The 24,415-nt window shown below is 34.4% G+C and overlaps 2 protein-coding genes across 10 annotated transcripts in view; one reads left to right on the top strand and one right to left on the bottom strand.

The window, feature by feature from the left end:
* The window catches only part of LOC106067373 (uncharacterized), an 84,382-nt gene extending 72,556 nt beyond the window's left edge, over window positions 1-11,826 (top strand). For all 5 annotated transcript variants that reach the window (XM_056015691.1, XM_056015690.1, XM_056015692.1 and 2 more), the window contains 6 exons: window positions 1,399-1,526; window positions 1,830-1,922; window positions 3,192-3,277; window positions 3,903-3,972; window positions 8,232-8,342; window positions 9,262-11,826. In XM_056015691.1, coding sequence (XP_055871666.1) covers window positions 1,399-1,526; window positions 1,830-1,922; window positions 3,192-3,277; window positions 3,903-3,972; window positions 8,232-8,342; window positions 9,262-9,393 — 620 coding nt within the window. In that variant the 3' untranslated portion in view covers window positions 9,394-11,826. The remainder of the gene's footprint in view (window positions 1-1,398; window positions 1,527-1,829; window positions 1,923-3,191; window positions 3,278-3,902; window positions 3,973-8,231; window positions 8,343-9,261) is intronic.
* The window catches only part of LOC106059478 (potassium channel subfamily T member 2-like), a 115,024-nt gene continuing 100,776 nt past the window's right edge, over window positions 10,168-24,415 (bottom strand). For all 5 annotated transcript variants that reach the window (XM_056015685.1, XM_056015683.1, XM_056015684.1 and 2 more), the window contains 14 exons: window positions 23,629-23,718; window positions 21,755-22,117; window positions 20,737-20,812; window positions 20,275-20,380; window positions 19,096-19,268; window positions 18,339-18,410; window positions 17,897-18,034; window positions 17,457-17,568; window positions 16,974-17,078; window positions 16,573-16,656; window positions 15,681-15,872; window positions 14,958-15,117; window positions 14,296-14,380; window positions 10,168-13,778 (listed from right to left, as the gene is read on the bottom strand). In XM_056015685.1, coding sequence (XP_055871660.1) covers window positions 13,517-13,778; window positions 14,296-14,380; window positions 14,958-15,117; window positions 15,681-15,872; window positions 16,573-16,656; window positions 16,974-17,078; window positions 17,457-17,568; window positions 17,897-18,034; window positions 18,339-18,410; window positions 19,096-19,268; window positions 20,275-20,380; window positions 20,737-20,812; window positions 21,755-22,117; window positions 23,629-23,718 — 2,018 coding nt within the window. In that variant the 3' untranslated portion in view covers window positions 10,168-13,516. The remainder of the gene's footprint in view (window positions 13,779-14,295; window positions 14,381-14,957; window positions 15,118-15,680; window positions 15,873-16,572; window positions 16,657-16,973; window positions 17,079-17,456; window positions 17,569-17,896; window positions 18,035-18,338; window positions 18,411-19,095; window positions 19,269-20,274; window positions 20,381-20,736; window positions 20,813-21,754; window positions 22,118-23,628; window positions 23,719-24,415) is intronic.

The raw sequence follows: 24,415 nt of genomic DNA, 5'->3' as shown, positions 1-24,415 counted from the left end.
TTGACACAAGAAATGAAGTCATTGATTCACATGTATGACTAGATTGACACAAGAAATGAAGTCATTGATTAACATGTATGACTAGATTGACACAAGAAATGAAGTCATTGATTCACATGTATGACTAGACTGACACAAGAAATGAAGTCATTGATTCACATGTATGACTAGATTTACACAAGAAATGAAGTCATTGATTAACATGTATGACTAGATTGACACAAGAAATGAAGTCATTGATTCACATGTATGACTAGATTGACACAAGAAATGAAGTCATTGATTCACATGTATGACTAGATTGACACAAGAAATGAAGTCATTGATTCACATGTATGACTAGATTGACACAAGAAATGAAGGTTCTGATGCAACGGCTACTTTTTTCTTTTCTGAAAGCGAAAAATCTAATTTTTTAAATCACTTAAGGAAGCAGTTTTTTCATTAAAAAACACCACTTTACAACTATTCACTATTAATAGTAACAAACACTTGAGCCTCTTTAATAGGGGAGAAAGCTGTGTACATCATTTTCTACACATTTATGCAAATAGTTGTAGATTTTTTGTCCAATTTTTAAAAATATATTTTAATTGTTAAGTTGTGTAAGTTCTGTTATACTGAGTACTATATTTACACACAAAAAATGTTTTGTTTTTTTTTTAAAAGAAAAAATCTATTTAGTATGAATATAAGTCAGATATAATTTAAAACAACAATTAATAAGTAGTTTTTCATATTATCGCATGAACTGCAGGGATGTACAGGTCATACATTACCTAACCAAAGAAAAAAAAATTGGGGGGGGGGGGATTTGTTATTTTTATTTTTTTACGGAAATGTTTTATTCTTGAGGAATAAGAAATTGTCCCTTTACAAAACAATTAGATCAATTAGATATTCATTATAAGACATCGGTTAGGTCAGGTTCACATCTAACTTCACATTCACTTTCACCTATCCCTTGGTCTGCTGGACTGTTGGGGCACCACACGAGATCTGTTAACCTTTTTTTTCTCCATTATTTTCTTTCATTTGTCTTTGATAGAATTTCATTCTGATAATATTGAAAACTGCCTTTTTACCTGCCTGGGTGGACCACTTCGGGGGCCGATTTTCAGTTTGTTTTTCAAGAAAAACTGTCTTTGTAACCTTGTTTTAAGTTACGTCTGTAATGTTTAAGATAAGATAATATAAGATAAGATCAAGTATGGGTAATTAATTAATTTTGTTTTATATACAAAAAACGAATATGAAACTTGCAATACTGAGAGATATGACAGCGATTGAACGGCACTTTACCTTTACTAAATAGAAGCTTGGTTTAAACACATTTTTCAAAATAGTTTGCTTGTACTACTGTTATTTTGCTCTTATAAATGTGTATATATTTCCCAGCGGAGAAGTTGTTGGCTGATGCCTTCTGTATGAACCATTACTTCTTGAGACAAGGGGAGAGCAACAACATGCCAGGCGAGTACAGACGACAACAGAGTGAGATGTACAACAGACTCAGACCGAACCCAGTACGTACATCTTTGTGTACTTAATATAATATGTACTTCATATAACATGTACATAATATAACATTACATAATTTTTTTCACTAAAGCATTATACAGTTAATATATACAATTCTAGGTAACAAATGGTGTATAACTGTTTTACAAAGTTTTATATGAAGAAAAATGGCTGTATGAGATCAGAAATTGCAAACAATCTATAAATATAAATGTAGTTTAATAGTAACGCGAGTGTAGAATAACATGATTTCTGTGCGTGATGAATTGTGGTGCAATCTTTCTTACTATATGTAATTCTATTTTTAGGACCTCGAGATGAACTTAGAAGAGGTGGAGGAAGCTCTGCAACTTATCAACAACCATCTTCTGACAGACAAGGAATTCTATTTCCTGTACAGTGTAAGCGAAAACACTTTTTTTAGTTGTATATTGAAGATGACTGAACTAAGATCAAAATGAGATGCAGTCCATGTGGATACATGCTCCAGACAACTGCTGATGTGTTACAACATTACCTTTAATAAGTTACAACATTTCCTTTAATAAGTCATATAACGTTAATCTGATTACATAGCACACACATAAAGTACTACAGGCACAATAATTATTATAACCAGGTCCCAACTGCCTGCTGGACGGAAGGGGCATACAAATGTATGTAAAGGCAGGGGCCAAGGACCACATCTTTTATGAGAGAAAGAGAGATACGGTTGAAATAGAGCCATTGCTAGCCCAATATAGATGCATTGCCTGTAAGTGCGAGATCAATCGTTATAGAAGGCCTCAATACTGACCGGCGACTTTGCAACCTGTGGGCAGTGGAGATCAATAGCTCGTTGCCTCGTCGTACAGACCTGTGATGTCGCAACCTGTGGGCAGTGGAGATCAATAGCTCGTTGCCTCGTCGTACAGACCTGTGATGTCGCAACCTGTGGGCAGTGGAGATCAATAGCTTGTTGCCTCGTCGTACAGACCTGTGATGTCGCAACCTGTGGGCAGTGGAGATCAATAGCTCGTTGCCTCGTCGTACAGACCTGTGACAACAATGAAAAGGTCCTCATGAAGTCCAACAACATTTTCCTCTGGAGTGACTTGGTCTCTAAAAATGATGACTTCTAAAACGGTTCTTATATTTATCGAGCTTTCTCAGAAAGAGCTAATGCCTAATTTTGAAGATGCGCACCTGGTCAGAATAGCTCAGAATTTATACACAATCTTTCAGGAGACAATCCAAAGAGACTATTCCTCCCTCCCCCCCCCCACAGCCCACAAAGGAATGCTAGCTATGAATATTTATTCCTATATGCATAGGCCATACCCATCCATCCCAGTGGCGCTACAGCCCATGGTGGGCCCTGGTCTGCTTTAGCACATCTCTCCATTCTGATCTCTCCTGTACTTTACGTCTCCATGCCCGGACTTTTTAGCTGTTGTAGATCTGTCTCTACGTCATCAAGCCACCGTACTCATGGCCTGCCTTTTGGTTTTTGCTGGTGAACAATCTTTGCTTCTCTGTTCTCTGGCATTCCTTCGAGGTGACCTGCCCAACGTAATCTGTTCCTTATAGTAAGAAGTAAATATATGATGTCACAAGGTTATCAAATAGTTTAATGCATTGAATTAAGTTTACTCAAATAGTTAACATATTTTAACTTCATGTATAAACAGGTCTTGAACTTGCCTCGTCGGGAGAGAATCAACTTTCGCTTGTTCAGCATCATTGCAGCCTTGTCTGAGAAAGTCACACAGCTTGAGTAGGTCTAGGTTTTGTTCTAATTCTAGTTTAAGTTTGTTTGTCTACTGACTTCTGTTCATCGATGCAATCTTTAAGGTGTTCCTTGAAGTGATACACAATGTCCTTGAAAATAGTTAGGTCAGTGATACCTAAACTACGAACACAGCAATCCGTCCATTGAAACCGTTGAGGCTCCAGTTCCGTTGTTGAATTTTTTTATTTTTTTTTTCGGAAATATTAATGTCCTCTGACACCCAGCTTAAGGTCTATTACAAAAGCCACGAGATACAGATTTGAGACCAAAAATGAAATTAAAAAGTAAAAAAACCTAGTATGACGACTCCTTGGTAGTAAAGAATGTTGATTATATAGAACATTAATTAAGACCTGCTTTGTTTGCTTTGTTTGCTTTGTTTGTTTTGTTTGCTTTGTTTGCTTTGTTTGTTTTGTTCTTATTTTGTTGGAAATCCTCGCCGAGAACATTCTTTTCTTGTATTTTCATCTTTTTGACAACTAATGTATAATTATGCACAATGAGGTCTGGTTAAGTTAGCAATGTTATCTATCGGCCTCTCTGACATTTTGTTCAGTCTAGAAACTAGAAACAAGGTAAAGCTTTGCTCTTTCTTTTTTCATATTTCCAGCCCGGTCATTAGGAAACTAATTAACAACTTTGACTATAATGCACTGGACATCAAGATGGAGAAGTGTAAGGTATGTGAAGACATTGATGTCAATAACCCACCCCCGATGTCAATATGAAATGTCAAAATGAAATGTAGATAGTACAATATTTCATTGCATTAAAGAAGCCAGGTTGGTCGAGTGCAAGAAATACACGTCCATTTTTACATTCGCATTTTTACTCGTTTGCTTTCAGTCGCATTTTTACTCGTTTGCTTTCCTAATATAGATGTTTATAGCTCTATCGAATTTTGTCAGTCTTTAAAACAATGAAATAGTGTGTCTTTAACACCATGAAATGATGTATGTTTTTAACACCATGAAATGATGTATGTTTTTAACACCATGAAAAGACGTATGTCTTTAACACCACTAAATGATGTTTGTCTATAACATCATGTTGTTTATTTAATTTTTATTACGACTAACATAATTCGAATTCCAAGAAAACTTTACCGTAATTTATTAAGAATTGAGACACTCGTATTGGCCAAGTGCTAACGTTCTTGGCTTTCGAAGCGCGGAGTCTCGGGTTCGAATCTTGTTGAAGACAGGGATTTTGAATTTTGGCATTCGTACTGTGCCCCACCCATCCAACTCTAATGGGCGCCTGACATTTATTGGGGAAAAGTAAAGGCGGTTGCTCGTGTTGGTGGCTTTATCTTCTTCTTCATCGTTCTCATTGTTATGTTGGAGTGTTCATATGACTAGACCAATACATGAGATGAACTGCGCAGTGATTTCCAAATCAGGGAGCTCTCCATATAGTTTTCTTTCTATTGGGGTGCTTTGGGGCCAGTTATACGGGGCTCTTGGTAGAGAGAGCAGTTTTGGAGGACGTGGTCGGCATTTTCAGGTGATACTCCACATGGGCAGATTTCACTGGTTCCAATTTTGAGCTTCCGGTACATGTGTTGTCGCATTCTGTTGTGTCCGGTCCTGAGTCGAAAGATTAGACGTTGGTTTTGTCGAGATAGCTTATAGTAAGCGTCAAATTTCTTGTGATTTGGATGGGCGCTCGTCCATTTCTCATTTATTTTATCTACAATTAATTTCTTCATTTCTTCTGGATAGAGTGCAGAGTTTACTTGTGAGTTTGTTCTCCCACTCTTGGCGAATGTGTCAGCCTTCTCATTTCCTGCTAGTTGTATGTGAGCTGGTATCCATTGAATAACAGTTTTTTTGCTGTTGTTGTTGAGCTTTGTAAGTGCTGTTCTGAGGTTTTTAATATAAGGGGAATCAAAGTTTTGCAAGCTTTGGAGGGTTGTTTTCGCGTCTGTTAGAAAGACAATCTGACTGTGAGGGGAACTTGGATGATTTGCTAGCATGGTAGCAGCTAGTGCTTTCTGCTCTGTGACTGTCAGAGAGCTCTCCAGTTGCAATGGATTTTTCTAGTTTTCCTCCATCTGGCCATTCGATAAGTATTCCAGCTCCTCCATTTGTGGTGGCTTTATGGGATGAGCCATCCGTGTAAACTCTGATCCACTGATTGCTAGGGTAATTGGTATGTAGAAAACAGTTCACTATTTCCTTGAGCTCTGTTGGTCTGTAATCAGATTTTCTTTTTATGTTTTCAATATGGTTCCTTATAGTAGGAAGAGGGCTTTCGTACCATTGTGGTGATTCATTATAGTGTATCGAGGATTCCAGAGTAATTCTTTCAAGTTGGTGTTTCTTTTTAGGTTTAGAGATTCCTGTATGAAATCGGTCCTTTTGAGACGGTTTTTTGTGCCAGTTTTGTGGATTTTTGTTCTGAGTGGGTGCCTCTACAAGGTTTCCAATTTAGTGAATTGGGAAAGGATTTTTATTTCTCTTCTTTCATCCAGAGAGATCAGAGCAGCGGTTTCCTCCAAAGCTCTTATGGGTGTTGTTTTGATTGCTCCTGTCATTATCCTTAGACCAATATTTTGAACCTTGTCTATTTTTCTTAGGTTGGTTTGGGCTGCTGAGCCCCAAGCTGTGGCACCATATTCTAGTACAGGTCTTACATAACTGGTATAGGTCTTTTTCAGAATGTTGTGATTAGCTCCCCAATCTGTGCCAGCTAATTTTTTCAAGAGAGATAGTCTCTGGATACCTTTACTCTGTGTTCTATCTATTTGGTTTTTCCAGGTTAGTCTCGGGTCATAGGTGACTCCAAGATAAGTAGGGCTGTCATTTTTTTTTCTAAAGCTTCCTTATCTAATGTTAATTTTATTGTTTGTTGTTTTGTTGACAGTGAGAATATGGTGTATGTTGTCTTTTTTGAATTGATGGACATGCCCCAGTCTGTGGTGGCTTTAGAAACATGCCCATTCAATCATCGCCCCTATAGATCGCAAGGTCTGAAAGGGGCACTTAACTTTTCCTCTCATTTAAACGATTATTTCCCCTGCTCTCTTCCCGCCTCTTGGACGACAAAAGAAATGAGGTCTACATAGTATAATTAATGCACCTATCTTTATTGTTAGCTTAGTTACCTGTTAAACCATGGGCGTAGCCAGGATTTTTTTTCGGGGATGGTTTGGGGGGGGGGGGGATCCGCCGCCCCCCCCCCCGACCCTCGACCCCCCCCCCTCCCTTCCCCCCCCCCCCGCGGAAAAAAAAATATATGTGTGTGTGTGTGTGTGTGTGTGTGTACATAATAAATCTTTATCACATTCTGACCCTTTCGGAAGACGTTTATTGTTTATTGCAGACTCCCCGCCCTTGCTAGCAAGGGTGTCTGGGGGAGTTCGCAGTGCTCCCCCTGCGCTGGGCGAAGCCCCGCCGCCGAGCACTATTTCTGGTATTGAAAGCCAACAAAATGCATATTCTGAGATATCTACAGTGCATTATCTTGCTATTAAAAAGTTTTATTTCAAAAACGTAATGTGCTATTCTTACTGACTTAGACCCTCTCGCGCCGCTCGGCGCATTTTCCGGCAAGCTGTTTCCGCAACTCTTATTTTGCGTAATTCATTTTGTGTGAGAACATGTCCCGCAAAACCTCATGCGACGCTCTGTCACAACCTTACTAAGGATTCGACTCCCAGTTCGGCATATGATTTCTTTGATTTAGACCCGATCTCGATGACTGACTCCTAAAATCTGTCTTAGCCATCTTTGTTGAGACACATTTAATGATTTTCAATTTCGGCAGAAGACTATTCACACTTTATTAATGGAGCCCAAGCCACTGGTAGAAATTTGTAACCTTTCTTGACTACGCTCTTGGTATTACATGTCTGTATTTCGCTTTAGATTTAATATCGAAAAGGAAAGTTTTTTCGTCAAATCATCTGTTGAGGGGTTTTAAACTAAGAAATCTCTGGAGTTTTTTTGTTTTGTTTTTAATTCAAAACCCCATTTAGCTACGATCATAGAATTTGGTGACTGTAGTTTGCTTTAAAATAATATTGAAGAGAGAGGTTTTCAACTCTAAACGCTCTGTATGGGAATTTTAAACTCAAAACCATCTGGAGGGGTTTTAAACTTTAAAGAAAAAGCCATCTGGAGGAGGGGGATTTAAACACAAAACCCCTTTGGCTTCGCTCATAGATTTTATAGTGTGTAATTTGCTTTTTTTTTTATATTGATGAGGTACTTTTTAGCTTCAAACCCCAACTGGAGGGGGGGTTTAAACTCAAAACCCCTTTGGCTTCGCTCATAGATTTTATAGTGTGTAATTTGCTTTTTTTTATATTGAAGAGGTACTTTTTAGCTTCAAACCCCAACTGGAGGGGGGTTTAAACTCAAAACCCCTTTGGCTTCGCTCATAGATTTTATAGATTTTTAATTTGCTTTTTTTATATTGAAGATGGGGTTTATCGTAAATTTTGGAGGGGGGGTTTAAATCAAAATCTTCCTCAACTGTGCTGTTGGAATTTGGGGATTGTTGTTTGCATTTTTTTTTTGTTTTGTTTTATAGAAGAGGGGGATTTAACTGCAAAAACCTCTGGTAGGGGTTTAAAATTCAAAACCCTCTGTAGGGTGTTTTAAACTCAAAGCCCCCTGGTAGAGGGATTCGTATCTCAAAACCCCCTGATAGGGTTTTTTTTAATCTCAAAACCCCCTGGTAGGGGGATTTAAACTCAAAACCCCCTGTTAGAGGGTTTTAACTCAAAACTGCCTCGGCTGTGCTGTGGTAAGTGATGATTTAGTATTAAAATCTCACCTAAAATAAACAAAATGAAAGCAAAAATCAGTCACTTAATTCCGTTCCCCCCCCCCTAGGGGGGTGGATTTCATTTCGGGGGGGTTTGAACCCCAAGAACCCCCCTTCCCCCCTGGCTACTTCCATATGTTAAACTAACCATTTTTGTACCCAGGAACTGTTTCAACTCTTGGAGTCCGAGCACATGCCTAAAGGTGCAGCCCAGGCAGCCAGTCTAGCCGTCGAACTGACTGCAGGTGGACTCAGGCCGGAGCACACCAGATATGTAAGTATTGACTTAAGTGAGGTCATTGTAATTATGGAGTACTGTTAGATAGATGTAGCCAGCTATTATTTGAAGCGTAACACTTGAAAACTGTCGTTGGTTTTTGACCTGTTGTGGGTTTCGATTTTGGAGCAAGGATCTCTCGGTGACTTAAATAATTAGTTTGAAGAACTTTTTGAAAGTTACAGTTGTTAAAAATCAAATATCTTGAATCAGGTTTAATTAGTAACCGTAATGTACATAATTCTAAATTGCAATTGAAATTTCTTTTAATATTTTTATTATGATCAGGTTGTTTTTTGTTTTTTTTTCAAACTGAAGTGTCCTGACAACCAGTGGTCCGTAGATGACTAAAAATTAAAACTTGACTTTTCTTTAAACAAAACAAAAAAAACGTGCCTGTTATATTGTCTTGAACAGTACGGGTAACGCGGTTTTAATGTTTTGTGTATGCGTGTATGCTGACTTGACCTTTAAAAGCTTATATGAATATTTTTATTTACTTATTTAAATATTTTATTTGGGAGGGGGGGGGAGCTTGGCTTCCGAACCTGGGGTCCTAGGTTCGAATCTCGGTAAAGACTGCGAATTCAAAAATCGAGGATTTTTAGTTGGGGAAAGTAAAGATGGTTGGTCGTTGTGCTGGCCACATAACACCCTGCTCATTAACTATTGGGCAAAGAAACAGATGACCTTAACATCATCTGCACCATAGATCGCAAGGTCTGAAAGAGGAATTTTACTTTCCTTTTTTAAATTTTAGGGGGGGGGGTGATGTTTAATTTCTCATATAAAATGTATATTTTCTTTAAATAGAAATACTTACAACATTTTTGTTGTGTTTTCAGTTTTAATGAAAGAATTTTTTTTTTAAATGGTAGTTCTTGCCATTTTATGTTTGTATTCATTGTATTTCCAGGTTATGACCAAATTTAATCGTGACAGCAAAGGTTATGTTGACTTTTTGGACTTTGTGACCTATGTCCCTTTATTCGTGGAGATACATAAAAGGATCATAACTGACCCACTGAATGGGATGTTTGACCTATGACCTTGGCGATCAAATAACTGCAGCTTACAACATCACATGTGACTAAAATGTAATGAATTTTGTTCACTATTTTATATACCTTTTATTTATTTTAAAAAAAATTTAAAGTTTAAAACCTCATAATATTAATTGCCTACAATAGGCATATTGACTATTGATTGTTCCCTTCATCATTATATTATATATTTATTTGTTGTTTTGTAGTCAAATAATTTTTAGATAAACAAATTAATAGATTTTCTTCTGAAATCCGTGGTTTCAAGTTGAAAAGTATATAAGATTAAATATATGTATTGCTGCAAGTCTACAAGAATGAGCATTTAATAACCTTCTCATTATTGAGCGAGAGGTGTTCAAAGACTAAGGGGAGATAACTCAAATACTTTAGATGTTATGTCTATGTTAGCATTTAATCAGTGGGATATGCCAAACCAATAATAGGAAATACTATTGAACATGATAAGGTAAAAAAACATGTACCATATTATAATGAAATCTGTGATAAGTGTATGACATTATGTATTCAGTTTTTGTTTTATTTTTACTCTATACCTGAATCTCATTTCATGTATTTTTTTTTATTGTGTATTCATATTGAATCTCAAATGTATAGGTATCACACTATACATGTAAAGCTATAATAAAAACAGACTACAAGAATGATTTTATAGTATATACTTCTCTAAAAGCAGAATGTTAGTGTTGTCAACATTAAATTTAAAAAACAATGGACATTCAAATGTTTCTGTTGTAAAAAGAAAGGTGAAAACATGATAGCTTTGAATGATAAATATCATTTTTATTACCAAAATTATCACAATCTAATGTCTTGACATCTTACATATCATTTGAAATCAGGCCAACAATTTTGTAAAATTAACATTCAAGTCAATCTGGAAACGTTTACATTCATTCATTCATAGCCAATTCTTTCATTTATATATTATGTTTAAGATCACCTTGTAGGAACAGATAGATGCAGAGGTGGAGATAAAATAAGATCCTAACATGGAAGTGGATCCCATCAGAAAGGTGAAACTCTTCTCACATCAAAGATGGAAGCAATGGTGCCACTAAGATGGTGAGGGCCACACTGGGTGACGTGGAACATGATGCCACTAAATGAAAGGATCAATGATAAACTTAAAGATCAGAGAGTGGACTACTGAAGTATACTAACTCTACTGAAGTATACTAACTGATAATGCCATATACAAAAATAAAAAAGATAGTGATGATAAGAGATCAGACTCCCATACAAGGGAAAGTAAACAGAAATTAAGTACAATTCTTAGGTTGCTAAATCGTAAGAAAAAAGTTTTTACCTAAACTCTTTCTAAATGTGTCTGAAACATTATGTATGGCTGAGTTGAATTAACCGCTTTATCAAGGGGACTTAAGTTTGAATCCCAACATGATCTAAGTTGTGTTAGCAGATTTCAGATAACCCATCACATGTCCAGAAAAGAGATAGCGCACTGCGCAAGCTACAAGCATGGAAAGATGAGCAGTACAAAGTAATTTTTAACAAAATTACTTGATAAAAACATCTAGCTGTTAAAATCATCTAGCTGTTAAAAAACTCTTACATTAGCAAATCAGAATTAAGTCATCATTAAATCAAACATTGTCAGCTCTAAGGTCACTAGTGTCTTAAGCAAGTGGAATTATGGTGCTTATATCTCTGGAAGCATTCCATACAGGTGGTTGTGTGTCAGATAAAACTATTCAAATTCACTGCTGTAAGGCTCAATTAGAGTTAGAGACATTTTAAAGTGAAATACAACTTTATAAGAGAAACAGAATAAAAAGTTTCACAATGGTTCTTCAGATAAACATAAATTGTGTATAAAACAAATTGTCAGGAATGCTTTGAACATCTAGAGTGTTAACTTTATATGTATATGCTATAGAAAAATTCCATTGAACATACAAAATGAAGGCACAGGACCAAAACAAAAAGCTTTTAAAAAGTTCACCAAAACATTGGTGATAAAAAACAAAATGTGGCACAGCTGAGCTCAATGTTGTATACCAATACTAGGAAAATGTAGAAAGCCAACGGCTGACAGCACCTTTAGAGCAGGACATAATGGGTTGATTTTTGTTAACTCAAGATTTGAAATTTGTGTACAATTTATATACATAAGGGAGGGGGGTAGGTAAAGTGAGCAAGATTTGAAACAAGCAACAAAAGCGTTACAGTGAATCAGAAAGTGAGACAAAAAGACTCTACAATAATTTATAGAATAAAGTTTGATCTATGGACATGACTGACAAAACACAACTCTTCCTAAGTTTGACACATTAACCATAAGCAGACACACTTTGGGAAGTAACATATAATAGACCTGAATTTAAACAGCTAAATTATCTAGTGCAAACTCTGATTGTAATAATACTTTATATTCAATAATCAGCATACATAAATAATACCCTCACAAATTTCTCTATATCATTATCAAAATTTTTTTAACATTCAATTTCATCAATTGAAAACAATTTATAATAATAATAATATGAAAAAAAATGACAAGCCACTGAAGAGACAAAGAAAGTTGTACATACTTTATTACTCAGTAAAATTAGATATATAATGACTATGTACATATACAATAAAATAAGTACAAACTTCTTTAGCCTGTTTTTAAAAAAAGCCAATGAGAGTATTTGACCAGATGTGTTCAGCACAAGTCAGGTTCTATGTACATGTGTTCTCCTCAAAGCTTAAATGTGCTTTTTAATTCAATGCCTTCAAACTCAAGGCTTGGGACAGACAATGATATAAAGACAAATAAAAATAGAAAATGTGATCTTGAATAGATGGGGCGACTGAATACGTTTTTTAACCTGCAGTCATTTTTTTTATGGTTTTGTTAGATCTATGAATCAAAAGGACATGTACTGTTAAGTGCAGTTAATGGAACAGAATTCAGCTTTTAATATTTCACTAGTTTTCAAATGTATAAGTTCACCCCAAATATTACTTTAATGTCTTCATACTTATATCAAACTTCACAAGATAATGTTCAATTTTTGTTCCCCAATGCTATGGTTTAAAGACTTGTTAAATAAATACATAGCTATTTTAAGGCAATACAAACATATACTCGACTGATACCCAGATGTACTAGCTGAGACTAGAATTATTGACTATAGCAGTGTCATATATATATATATATATAATTTACAAACATCAAAATTAAGAACTATTTAGAACAACATTGTGAAACAAAAAGAAAGTAGTTGTAGATAACCAATCAAAAAAAAGATATTCATGTTTGTAGCTTGTTTTAGTTTGAAATGCGTGTGAACATGACAGGAAGAAAAGCTACAACAGAAAGAAAAAATGCAAGCGATAAAGAACTTTAACTCTTCATTTAGCTATCAAGTGGCAACATTTTATTTCCAGAAATCTACTTAATTTTTCTGGTCAAAGAGAAAGTCTAAATGATGGTAAATATCGAAGTGTTTAAAAAAAGTCAAAATGTTTGTGGCTAGAAATAGTTTTAATAATGTTACTTGTTTGTATGTTACCATTTGCTAAATACTTATAAAAATTCATACAAAAATGTAAATAAAGGATCACAATAGAACAAAATTCATAAAGATTCTAAAATGTCAATTTTAAAACTATTCTTGTCAGCTAATGTATAACAAACATGACCCTATAATACAAGGGAATTGTTATTGGTATGCTTGGAAAAGGAATAGAAGTATATAGACAAGTTTGTAGAAAAAGATGAAAGCAATGGGTCTATAAAGTCTGGACATAAAATATTAAAACATAAAAAAGTCTCAATAAAAATATTTCTCACAATACTTTGTACAATAAAAAGTCACATTTTTACAATAGTTTTTTTTTACAACAAAACTCTGGTCTGCACCCAGATCAGGTCAAGGTCATGCATTGCCTAAACTCTAAACAGTTTATGCTCAGTCTTGAGTCGCAGCACACATACAATATGGTATGAATGGCACACAACACTCAAGATTGAAATTCTCTCCAGAAGAACACAGGTTTGATCAACAAACACTTTGGTCAGAGCTTAGTGAGATCTGTAAATATGAATCAACACTTAGATCTGGAACATTGGAAGAAAAACAAAATGTCTGCAACAGTTTATACTTTTGTGGCACCTGTGGCAGCCTCATTGCCAATGACAGTTACACTTCTAGGGCGCATGTCCTTGTCAGAGAGATTCCGATGCAGAGTGAAACGACCCACCTTTTTGTCCACACCCAGTCCTACATCTTTGGTTAAATTGTTATTGAGAGAGTTACTGCTCTCTGTGCCAGCAAAACTGTGAGAGCGATGAATACGGTTCATGTAAAATTTCCTTTTCGATGGCTTAGCATACATAGAAGAGGGCTGGATGACATACCTATTGGAAAATAATAGAATTTTTAAAACATGATTAGCATAATTACCATTTATTATAATTAACTTGATGGTGGCTGGAAAATTCTTTCTATTCTAATGTTATAGAACAGCCTTGTTTTTACTATGAAAATATTTGCAGATATTAGTATATGAGTACAATGATTACTAGATCCCCACAATACAACATCTGATGTAGAAAGTAAAATTCCCTCAAGACTTACAGGTGCTATGGATAGATAAAAGTATTTCCTGTAGAGTCATGCCACATTTTCATTTAGGACTCAAGGATTTCAGCCCAAGATGAAGGATGTCTACCATTTAATTGTTTGGGGCAATGAAAACTCTTATTAGTCAAGAGCTAGTTTCTTTTCACTCCTATCTCATAATGTCTAAACAGGGAACTTGTAAGTTGAGCTTCTAAACATTGATACTTCAAACCAGCACCTCTAAAAATGTCAATCCATGCCAAAGCTGATTATTTAATTGAAATAAATAAACAGATTTTGGAAGATACATACACAATATCTCCCATCTTAAGTCTCCTCTTGGGGGATGGATTGGTGATAACATAAGACAGTGTGTTGGGACGTCTCCTCACATCACCTGTAGACATTCAAAATTAATAACCATGGCAGAAAAAATGGACAAACATAATGGTCAATATATCCAGGCAGCATTATAAGGTAAGTATAATAATTTAAAGAAAGCACTTGGACTTCAAAACTTGATACCTTTCTAAATGATTTCATCAATTCAAACAAAAAGCAAATGGACAATGAAGTTACCTTTTGATTTCTTCACTCTATAATGTTTAAGCTCATGACTAGTAGTCTATCAGCATACTAGTTTTATTATGGTTCAGAACAGACCTAGAAGTCATAAAGGACTTAATTGCTTGAGGACTGTTGTTAGGTGACTTCAGAATGCTTCTCTAGAGAAAAGAAAATCATCTAAAGGTGACTAAAAGGGTCACAAACAAAGAATTCCATGCAAAATGGACCCTTGACCACTTAATAAGGTTGTGACCCAGCATCGCAGAATATATCTGTTTTCTTTTCTGAAAAAGACCTGGGTAAAATATGCTTTCTTCTTATTTCTCTCTTTCTGGTATAAAATGAAACACGTAAGTTGTCAGTGACATAACAAAAATTTAATTTCTAGCCTTTTAGTACACACTTACTGTAATCATTAGAGGTGAGTTCAAGGGACATGAGTCTGTTCCTGATTAGGTCACCAAGGTCATCTTGATCAGGCTTACAGATCATTGAAAATCTATGACGACTAATGGTGGACTGTGAAGGTTTGATTCCCTCATCATGGCGTTTTTTGCCAGGTTTCTTCTACACAAAGACAATGTTTCATTTTTTTTTTACTAACACAATAAAAAAAAAAATTGAGTGAATGGAAGTCTTAAACAAATATTGAATTAGCTGGAGTAATAAAACTATATTGATGTTGATTCCAAATGTTATTGTTATAATTAGTGAGTGTGTATGCTGCTAGTATGTGCTGGGAAGTTACAGTCACTATAACTTGTGTATAAGAAGGTTTCATTCCAAAGGAAGAAATATACCTGGCTAATGTATTTTTTTTTTTACTCTTTTCCTGTATTTACAAAAATGTGGTATTGAAAGTACATATTTTTTAAACTAGACATATTATTCTAGTTTTTTTAGATCAGGTCTTTTATTTCTAGAATTATTTCATTGAGTTCTCCCTCTCTTTGATAAGCGATTAGACAACTTTTTAAGACAATTAGAGCAATAGAGTTAAACCACAAACTGTTTCTGCTATACTATATTGTGTATATATATATATATATATGATTTTATATGTTTAGTTGTACATACATAATTAATATAAAACTGTTAAAAAAGATCACTATAAAGTTCTCAAAACCAACTTTCTTATATTGAAAATGGAAGTCCGACAAATGTTCTCCAAAGAAAGTTGATGGTTCTTCATTTGGCTCTGTGTTTGTCACTTTTTCTGTTCTGTAGATAGCGAAAGGAATCTCTCCAGTAGCTGAGCATAAACCATCATAGAGGTCACCATATTCTGGGAACTTCTGGACAGTGGATCTCTTCACTCTGATCTGAAGGTCACAATCAAGAAACAGAAAAGTAAACACTATATTACATTGTGAGAAGAATTTCGTCTTTTCAAGTTCAATGGCTTTCCTTATAGATCTATAAATAAAAAGAGCCCTATACACAAGATATGGTATTGAAATTCCATATATTGTAGTGACATTTAGGTGTTCCTGACTTGGTTATCTGAGTTATGCTTACAGATCATTAAAATAAGGGAAGGCTAATTGTTGACTGCAAAGGCTTGGTTGGCTAAAGTCTTTTTTTTAATCAGTTTTTTTTTTTCTAGACACATAGATCAAAATGTATCACTGTGTATAATATATGACAAGGACAGGATTGAAAGTGATGTAGTATTAAAGATTATTATAGAATATTATTTTATTTTGTGTAGTGCTTTGTAAACCTAAGAATATAGACTACAAAAGAGAAAGCAGAAGACTGGAGACAGAGACACATCAGAAGTAATTTTAATTTTTTAACCTTCACTGAGTACCATATACAATACTGTTAATATAATGGATATAGACTGCATGTTGATATTATTGCACAGGACTAATTAAATCTTATAAAAATTAAAAACTAAATTGAGTGTTATATCCCTTAGCTAAACATGAAGGGAAAAAAAACAAGCTAGTTAGAAATCTTTTTGCAATTATAATCACACTGGTCTAGCTCTGTGGTCTAGCCCTGTCAATTACTTACACTAGATAAATGTCCTGAACCCTCTTCAGCATCAATCCCTAGCAGCAGACGAACAAAGCTGATCAAGTAACCTTTCACAAAGGTCTGAAACATTTGGAAGTAACATTAAGCAAAAATAAAACAAACTAGGATCATCTGACAGGGAAAAAGAAAATAATAAAAACAATCAGCAGACTAGTAAATTTTATAGGCCTAAATAATTGTTTGTGTATGCTTAATTAAATATTTTAGATGTATTCCTCTTGGTAAAGTCTAATTAAATAACTTACTTAATCTTATCCAACTTTATTTTCTGTGTATCTTTAATGATATCTAAGATTGCTGAAGCTTTGCATATGAAACATATGCAAGAAAATGAAAACAATAACAAAAAAGTGAGATTAAATATGTTCAGGACCCACCTGGTAAAGTAATGTGTCCAGCATACTAGCAGAAAAAACCTGGCCAGCAGCAAAAGGCAGACGGAAAATATGATTTAAGTTTGTTGTCATTGTGTCTTTGAGTTTCTGAAATTAACAGAAAAGAAAAATTTTTTTAGGCATATAAAATTTATCATCAATTTATTTTTTGTTTGTTTCAGATATATGTGGCATTATCACTTTTCATACTTCAGTAGTCCACTCTCCGATCTTTAAGTTTATCATTGATCTTTTCATTCAGTGGCGACACTAAGTTCCATGTCACCCAGTGTGGCCCTCACCATTTTAGTGGCGCCATTGCTTCCATCTTTAATGTGAGAAGAGTTTCACCTTTCAGATGGGATCCACTTCCATGTTAGGATCTTATTTTATCTCCACCTCTGCCTCTATCTGTTCTTTTAAGGTGATCTTAAACATAATATATAAATGAAAGAATAATTCCAATGAATGTATGTTAGTTATTACCTGCTCAAGTCTGGAGGCTTTCTGGGAATACACATCCTGTGCAGAGAACTGCATAAACCTCATGTTGGATGCCTGACTCAACTCTGTGACAACATACGTGTTAGGGAACAATCTGTAAAGGAAAGAAAGAAAATAATATTTGTTAACACAAGATGAGAAAAAAGCGTAATAATTTTTTTGTTTAAATATAAATAGTTCAATAATAGAAAAAAATGAAATCGGGTATGTCTCTTTAATTGTTTCAAGGTATACCAGTAATTGTGTTTTATCTCCTTTAGAAAATAAAGTTAATGTTTTCATTGTTCCATGTACACAGTAAGTAATAACAGGTTAAATTTTCATATTTTTTCATCTACGACAGATAGTGAGCTAGAACTTTTGCATTTATGTGAACAGATTCTAACTAATCAAATAGTCAAGTGCACAAGCTGGAAGATTACCTGAAAATAGTTTGTACTGCTACAATAGTCTCAGAGTCTGCTAGAATCTCCTCCCCTCCGTAGTCAGAATCAGAATCCCGGTTGACAACAACCAGATGGCTGGCCTGGTTGATTCCTGCGACTAGTAGATCATCAACACTGGAAAGACAGGTTAGATTAACGATGTGTTAATTAGTTAAGCTTAATTCTTTCTTCTTGTTTTGTTTCCCCAATCATCAGTTCAATTTCGGCTGTTTTGTTTTTAAATAAAGACTTATCATATCAAGTACTGGGTTGGTTTTAACAGCCTTTATTGTTTATGTTTCCGATTTTTTCAAAAACGTTTTATAGTCATCTCCCTATTTAAGATATTGGACACTTTTGCTGCTTCTTGATGTATGTTAAGCCAAAACTAAAAGTAAAGACTTTGACAAATTTCTAGTGTTATAGCCTACAAACTCACTTCTGTATCTTGCCGATCATGTAGTAGACTAAAGGAAACTGTGCTATGGTGTCCAGGAATAAAACGTCCGGCCTGAAAAATATTTGTAAGGCAAAAGTTACTCTTCTGTGTGTGAAGCAAAACACACACACACATATATATGCGTACAAACAATAAATACAAAATATATCAACAAATATTAGGTACCCATTGGAGTTGGCTGGACTCAGGGGTTTACTAAAAATATTTTAATTCGAGCTCCCAGTGTTCACCTGGATTCAAACTCAAGACCTTCCAGTTGAGAAACCAAGTGCTTTAACACTCAGCCACCATGCCACACAACAAAAGATAAAACATGGGTAAATTTTGTGTCTGATTTGTAGTTCTTCATAAAAACATAAAAAGCTACAAAGAAAAAATGCTTAATTAAAAAGCATATACTTTGAGATAAATAAATTCACATTATGTTGAATATTGAGTTATATTTATTCTGTAAACTACCATTTCCATTTTTTTCTTTCTAAATGTTTGTTTTCTTTTTTATTCCCTGTACTTTTTTAAGACTTTTAACTTTTATATTTACATTTCTAGCAGACTACAATGGCAAATGTTTGGAATCTTCAACACTAAATTATTTTTTGTTGTTGAGGATATTGGTTTCAATCGAGGACTAGGTCAAGACTAAACAAGATAAAAAATGAAACATGAAAAACAAACTATAAAGAACTAATAAAATGATAAAGAATTACTAAAACTAGAAAAACATTCTTCTGCTCACTTTTCTTCCAAGAGTAGAACTATGGGACTCAGACCATTAACACCAATAAATGATGAGCGGAGTGGGACGATGAAATTGAATATTCCACTGGAGGCATGCTCGGCTGCAAGGATGATCAACTGGTGGTGCCACCTTTTATCATTTGCATTTTTGTATGAGCAATGCTGACAGTTCTGTGGGAAGTTAAAAGCAACATAACAGCGCAGTTTTAAAGTAGCTGAGAAACAATTTCAAAAACAATTTTTATATATTTTTTTTTCTGTGTGTACAGAAAAATGCTGGGTTAAAGATACCAGAAAAGAAAACAAATGAGTTTGTACTTTTACAAGTTAACTGACTGGCAAAAAGAAGGAACTATTCAATACAGTGAAGAGACAAATGCTGAGCTGGTTTGGTCATATTGAAAGATAAATCACTATCAAAGGTAATTCTCCAAGGTATTATGGAGGGAGCAGGGTCATGCAGTATGCGCACGTGACTGTCATTCGGACTTCTCAATGGTCTCAGGTTGATACCCTGCCCGCCCCCGCTTCTTCCCCTGTCATCCTGCAGGAGGTTTGGACTAGGAAGTAGATTATCTTCAACTCCGAAGGAACATCTGAAACATGTAAAAGAATATACAAAACATTTTGCATGAAGAAAGGGCCGTCCATAGAAAAGCTGGCTGTATAACATAAAAGAATGGACCGGCCTTTTCTTGATATCCTGCTAAGAACAGCTGCTGACCAGAAAAAGTGGAGGGATTTGGTTACCTGAGCTGTCACAGTACCCCTACAAAGATAGTCAAGGGACAGATGAGATGAGATTTTAAACAAAACAATAATCACTTTCTTTTAGTATTTTGGCACCAACTTATGTAAAAATAACAAAATAAATATATTTTTTATATTGTTTTTTTTTAATAGGCAATGTTGGAAATGTGAACAAAAAATCAAATTATTCATTTAGAATACTTTTAAAATAACAGTTACCCTAATAGAATACTTTTAAAATAGCAGTTTATCTAATGTTGACTTTAAATAGCTCCCTTTACAAATGACTGCTTTTTGAACTGCTGTAATCAGTAATTACACATATTTCAATCTCAACCCTAACATACACAAGTATTACATCTCAGAGTGATGAGATGAACTGATAGTTATAATAACTAACCTCTAAAACTAATAACCTCCTACTCACCTGACCCCACTCTAGGCAACACAAGTGTCTTTTTTCTGACATAATGTGACAGTTTGTTCGTCTGGCTCCAGAGAAAATTGTAACAGGTGGTGGTCCAGTGGTCAACCTAGGGGAGAAAGGCTATTATTTAACTTCAAATGAATGACTGCTACCTACAAGAAAAAAATCAAAAGCTCTTTTCTTTAAGCATTTTATTAAATGTGTCTATATTTTATACAATTAATTTTGAAAGATCCTATTAACATAATAACGTGGACTTAATTATATAACATAAATTAAATGGAGTCTATTGTAATGAATCTGTAATATTCATAATATGGATTTAGTTGTTTTCTTATACTGATCTAGATGTTTATAGCATATTTAAAATATATCTTTAGTGTTATTTGCTTTTAGTAAAGTATTTTAACAAAAGTTTTTCTTTAAAAACAATGAGACCTGCAACACAAAAAATATAATTACTTCTCCTGTCCCATGTCAGTGTAGAATTGCAAAACTCTTCCAGCTCCATGTCTGTGGTCAACATTATGAAGGCCACCTGTTTTACAGAGAGGATTAAAAAGCATACAATAACACAGAGTAATAATATTAATGGAGGTGTGTTGACTGTGTGGTAAAGCACTTGACTACCAAACTGGGGGTCCCAGGTTCGAATCCTGGTGATGAGTGGGATTTTTAATTTCAAGATCTTAAGGCTCCCATGTCCACCCATCTTTAATGGGTACCTGACATTAGTTGTGGAAAAGTAAAGGCTGTTGGTCATTGTGCTCTCCACATGACACCCTCGCTAATGAAGGACCACAGAAACAGATGACCATTACATCATCTGCCCTATAGATCGCAAGGTGTGATAGGAAACTTATAATAATAATAATAATGGCATTGCCTTTGATTCTAAATATTAAGAATGAGTGCAGTCTTTCAAAGTAATTCTCAACTAAAAATGAAAATGACACTCACACTTAAATTATAAACAAAGCAATTTAAACCAAATATAAACTTTACTTTTCTTTGTGTTAAGCATAATACATCTAAATATTTGTATAGACTGGTGAATTGGTATATTCTTCAAATCCTCTAGTTTGCAATTTGAAACTTTGTGGCATCAAAGTATGTGATTTGAATGTTCAGAAACAAATTTGATTAAACAACCTGAACAAGCAACATCATGATGGAGTTTAAGAAGTGTCTAGTGCTGGATAGAATAAAATCTCATTGATTCATACTTGGCACTCATAAGTCATATATAAGCTTTCCTTGTGACAATGTTTTTACAAAGCTAACCTAATTTAAACATACTTTTTTTTTAAATTGATTCATGTTTTGAGAGGTCGTTTCTATGGACACTAACAAATAATTGGAGAAAAAAAATATTTTCATTTCAAACCCAGTAAACCATTTCACCTATCACTGATTCAACTCTAAGACTTTTTAGTTTTAAACTCCATTGATGTATAAGACAGCAAACCTTCAGGCCTACCTATTTCAGATCCATCTTTGCTATCTTCCTCACCCATCAGCTGTTCAGTCGAGTCAGTCTTATCATCTTCCTCATCTACCTTTGGAATGTCTGTCTGTTTGGGCTCCTCTGCATGCAGAAGTGGGATGGAGCTGAAACTGACTGAGCCCTTTTTCAAACGTACACCAGGCTTCTGAAGCAAGGACTTGCCATTGGGCTCATTGCCTATCGTGAAATTTGGTGCTGTCTGATTCCTAGCCATTCTGGTGATTTTCTCCCCCATCAGACTGGTGATTGTGTCAAACACTGCCTCATCCGTGTCTTCCACATTGATAGTCACATCATTGTCATTGTGGTATTTCTGTAATGCTAAGGCTATCTGAGCTGCAATGCCAATGACAGTAGGTTACAAATATAGTAATTCATTGAGAAACTTCTAAACTGAACAGAGTGTTTAGTATCCATATCTATGCATTTTTGTAATATGCATTTTATATTATAAGAAAAAGATAATAATTACATACTCAAAATAGATTATAATGATAGCTTTGATGATTTCTTGACCATACTGGTCTTGTTTGCCTAAAGCAAATTATTTTTCTTTATAGAAACAGCAAAGTTACCATAAAAATTCCCAAGAATGAATTCAAGATTTTTTTTTTAAATCATTTTTTTAAAAGGATTTAATTAGTTTTAGTCCAAAATGTGTATAAATTAAAAATCTGTTATTCATTTTCATAAATTTAGATATTTAATTGAAAAGAAACTCCAAAAATAAAAATGTTTGTTTATTTTAAAGAATGGCAAGATGTATACAAATGAATATAATGTAATTAACAATGGAAACTATTCTAGGGATTATGATTTCTTGATTAACAGTTGTGTTTGGTGGCTAGTACATTGTCAATACATATACAACATGGCTTGAGAGATAACCCTAGTTTCCCTAGTTAGTAAGTTTATGGATATTATTTATGACAAAACTATACAAAATCTAACAAGTTTTACAAACTTTTAGTTTACTATAGTGCCTACTAATTAAAATGTATGTGTAAAGAACATAAAAGTTAATTATTTTGGTTCAAATATCAAAGTTTTGACAAATGTTTCTGTTTCCCTTCTATGGGTGAGCTATAAGCTTGATCCTGAACAAGTGAATTAATCTTATTCAGTCACATGTTAAGCATACATCAATATTTTTTCTAACTACTTAATCATGTTCTGAGTTGTCTTCAATTAGTCATGACTCAAAGGATTAAGCTCACATTGTCAAAAATATTGGATGCAATAAAGAAAACAAAAAAACAAAAAAAAATGCTAGCAAGTAAATGATAATGGGAAAAAAGCAACAAAAAAAAATTATTGCAACTGAAAAAAAAAAGGTAGGTCACTAGGTGCTGAAAATGTCAAGAACATGTTTGATTGGCCAGCTAAAAGCAAAAATTTAATAAAATATTAATAATAATACTATTTTTTTCCGTTAATATCTTTATAACAGGATGGTAAATAGAATAAGCAGCTACTCTCAATAAAACTCTTCTTAGATTTAACCGAGGTACACAACATATCAAACTCGTCTTTTGACATTGCCAGAACATCTCTCCTTAGATAATTACAGATGTAGTTTACAGTAAAAGCACTTTTGTAATTTCACTTTTATGAAACTTCTCATTAAGCCTAGTCCTTTGCTAATTGGACAGATAATGGGAAAGAAATACAAAACAGAGGTAATATTTATCACTGAATAGTACTCTGTTTCTCAATAAGTTTCAAGGTTCATGCAACAACTGATGCATTGGCCTAAAGATTGTCTTCCGAAGCTCTTGTTAAGTGTTAAATGGAATGCTGTTAGAGAGTTAAAGTACATTCACGTCTAGAATCTTGGTAAACCTCACAGCGAAATGTTTTCTTATGGTCATCTTCATCTTCGCTGGAATGGTGCCAGTAATGACACCCGGAATCTTCTTTCTCCTTTGACAAAAAGTCTCAGATGGAAAAAAAATGGGTAGGTTGTCAAATAATGAGAAATATCTTTTCATCATTAGAACGACAAAAAAAAGTTGTAAATTGTTTTGGTGAGCTTTGATTCTTATGTATAATTAGTTCTCCAATGTCAAGATTTACAAAGACTTGCATGTTATTAAAGAGAAACTATATGGAGAACTGCCTGATCAGGAAACCACTGCATGGTTCATATCAGATATAGGATTTAGTTAAATCACTAAATTTAGAAAGCCTTCAGGACAGAAGACGCAAAAGTAAAGTAGCAATTATACATAAAACACTGAACCATAATCTTCAAATACAAAAACAAAATTTTATAAAATACTCTGAAAGACACAAAGATAAAGGCACATTCTTCATCCCATATGCTAGGACAAATTTGTACAAATACTCCTTCTTCCCTAGTGCTATTAGAGTATGGAATGGGTTGCCTGAGCTAGCCAGGAAAACCAGTGACTTGGCAGAATTTAAGTCATTCATTAATATGCATGACTGAATGCATGACGCATAGGACATAATCATCTTCTTTTTTTAAGTAACGTCTGTATTATATAAGATAAGAAGCTTTGATTACTGATCTAAACCCTCCGACATGAAAGAAGAAGAGAGAAAAAAGTCAGGGAGTAAAAATAAATGGAATCTTCTGCCAAAAGTTTTACATGTGTTAAATTATCACAT

Source organism: Biomphalaria glabrata, chromosome 17 (assembly GCF_947242115.1).
Source record: "Biomphalaria glabrata chromosome 17, xgBioGlab47.1, whole genome shotgun sequence".
Classification (NCBI taxonomy): domain Eukaryota; kingdom Metazoa; phylum Mollusca; class Gastropoda; family Planorbidae; genus Biomphalaria; species Biomphalaria glabrata.
The sequence above is the reverse complement of the archived record's forward strand: the minus strand, read 5'-3'. Positions and strand labels throughout refer to the sequence as shown.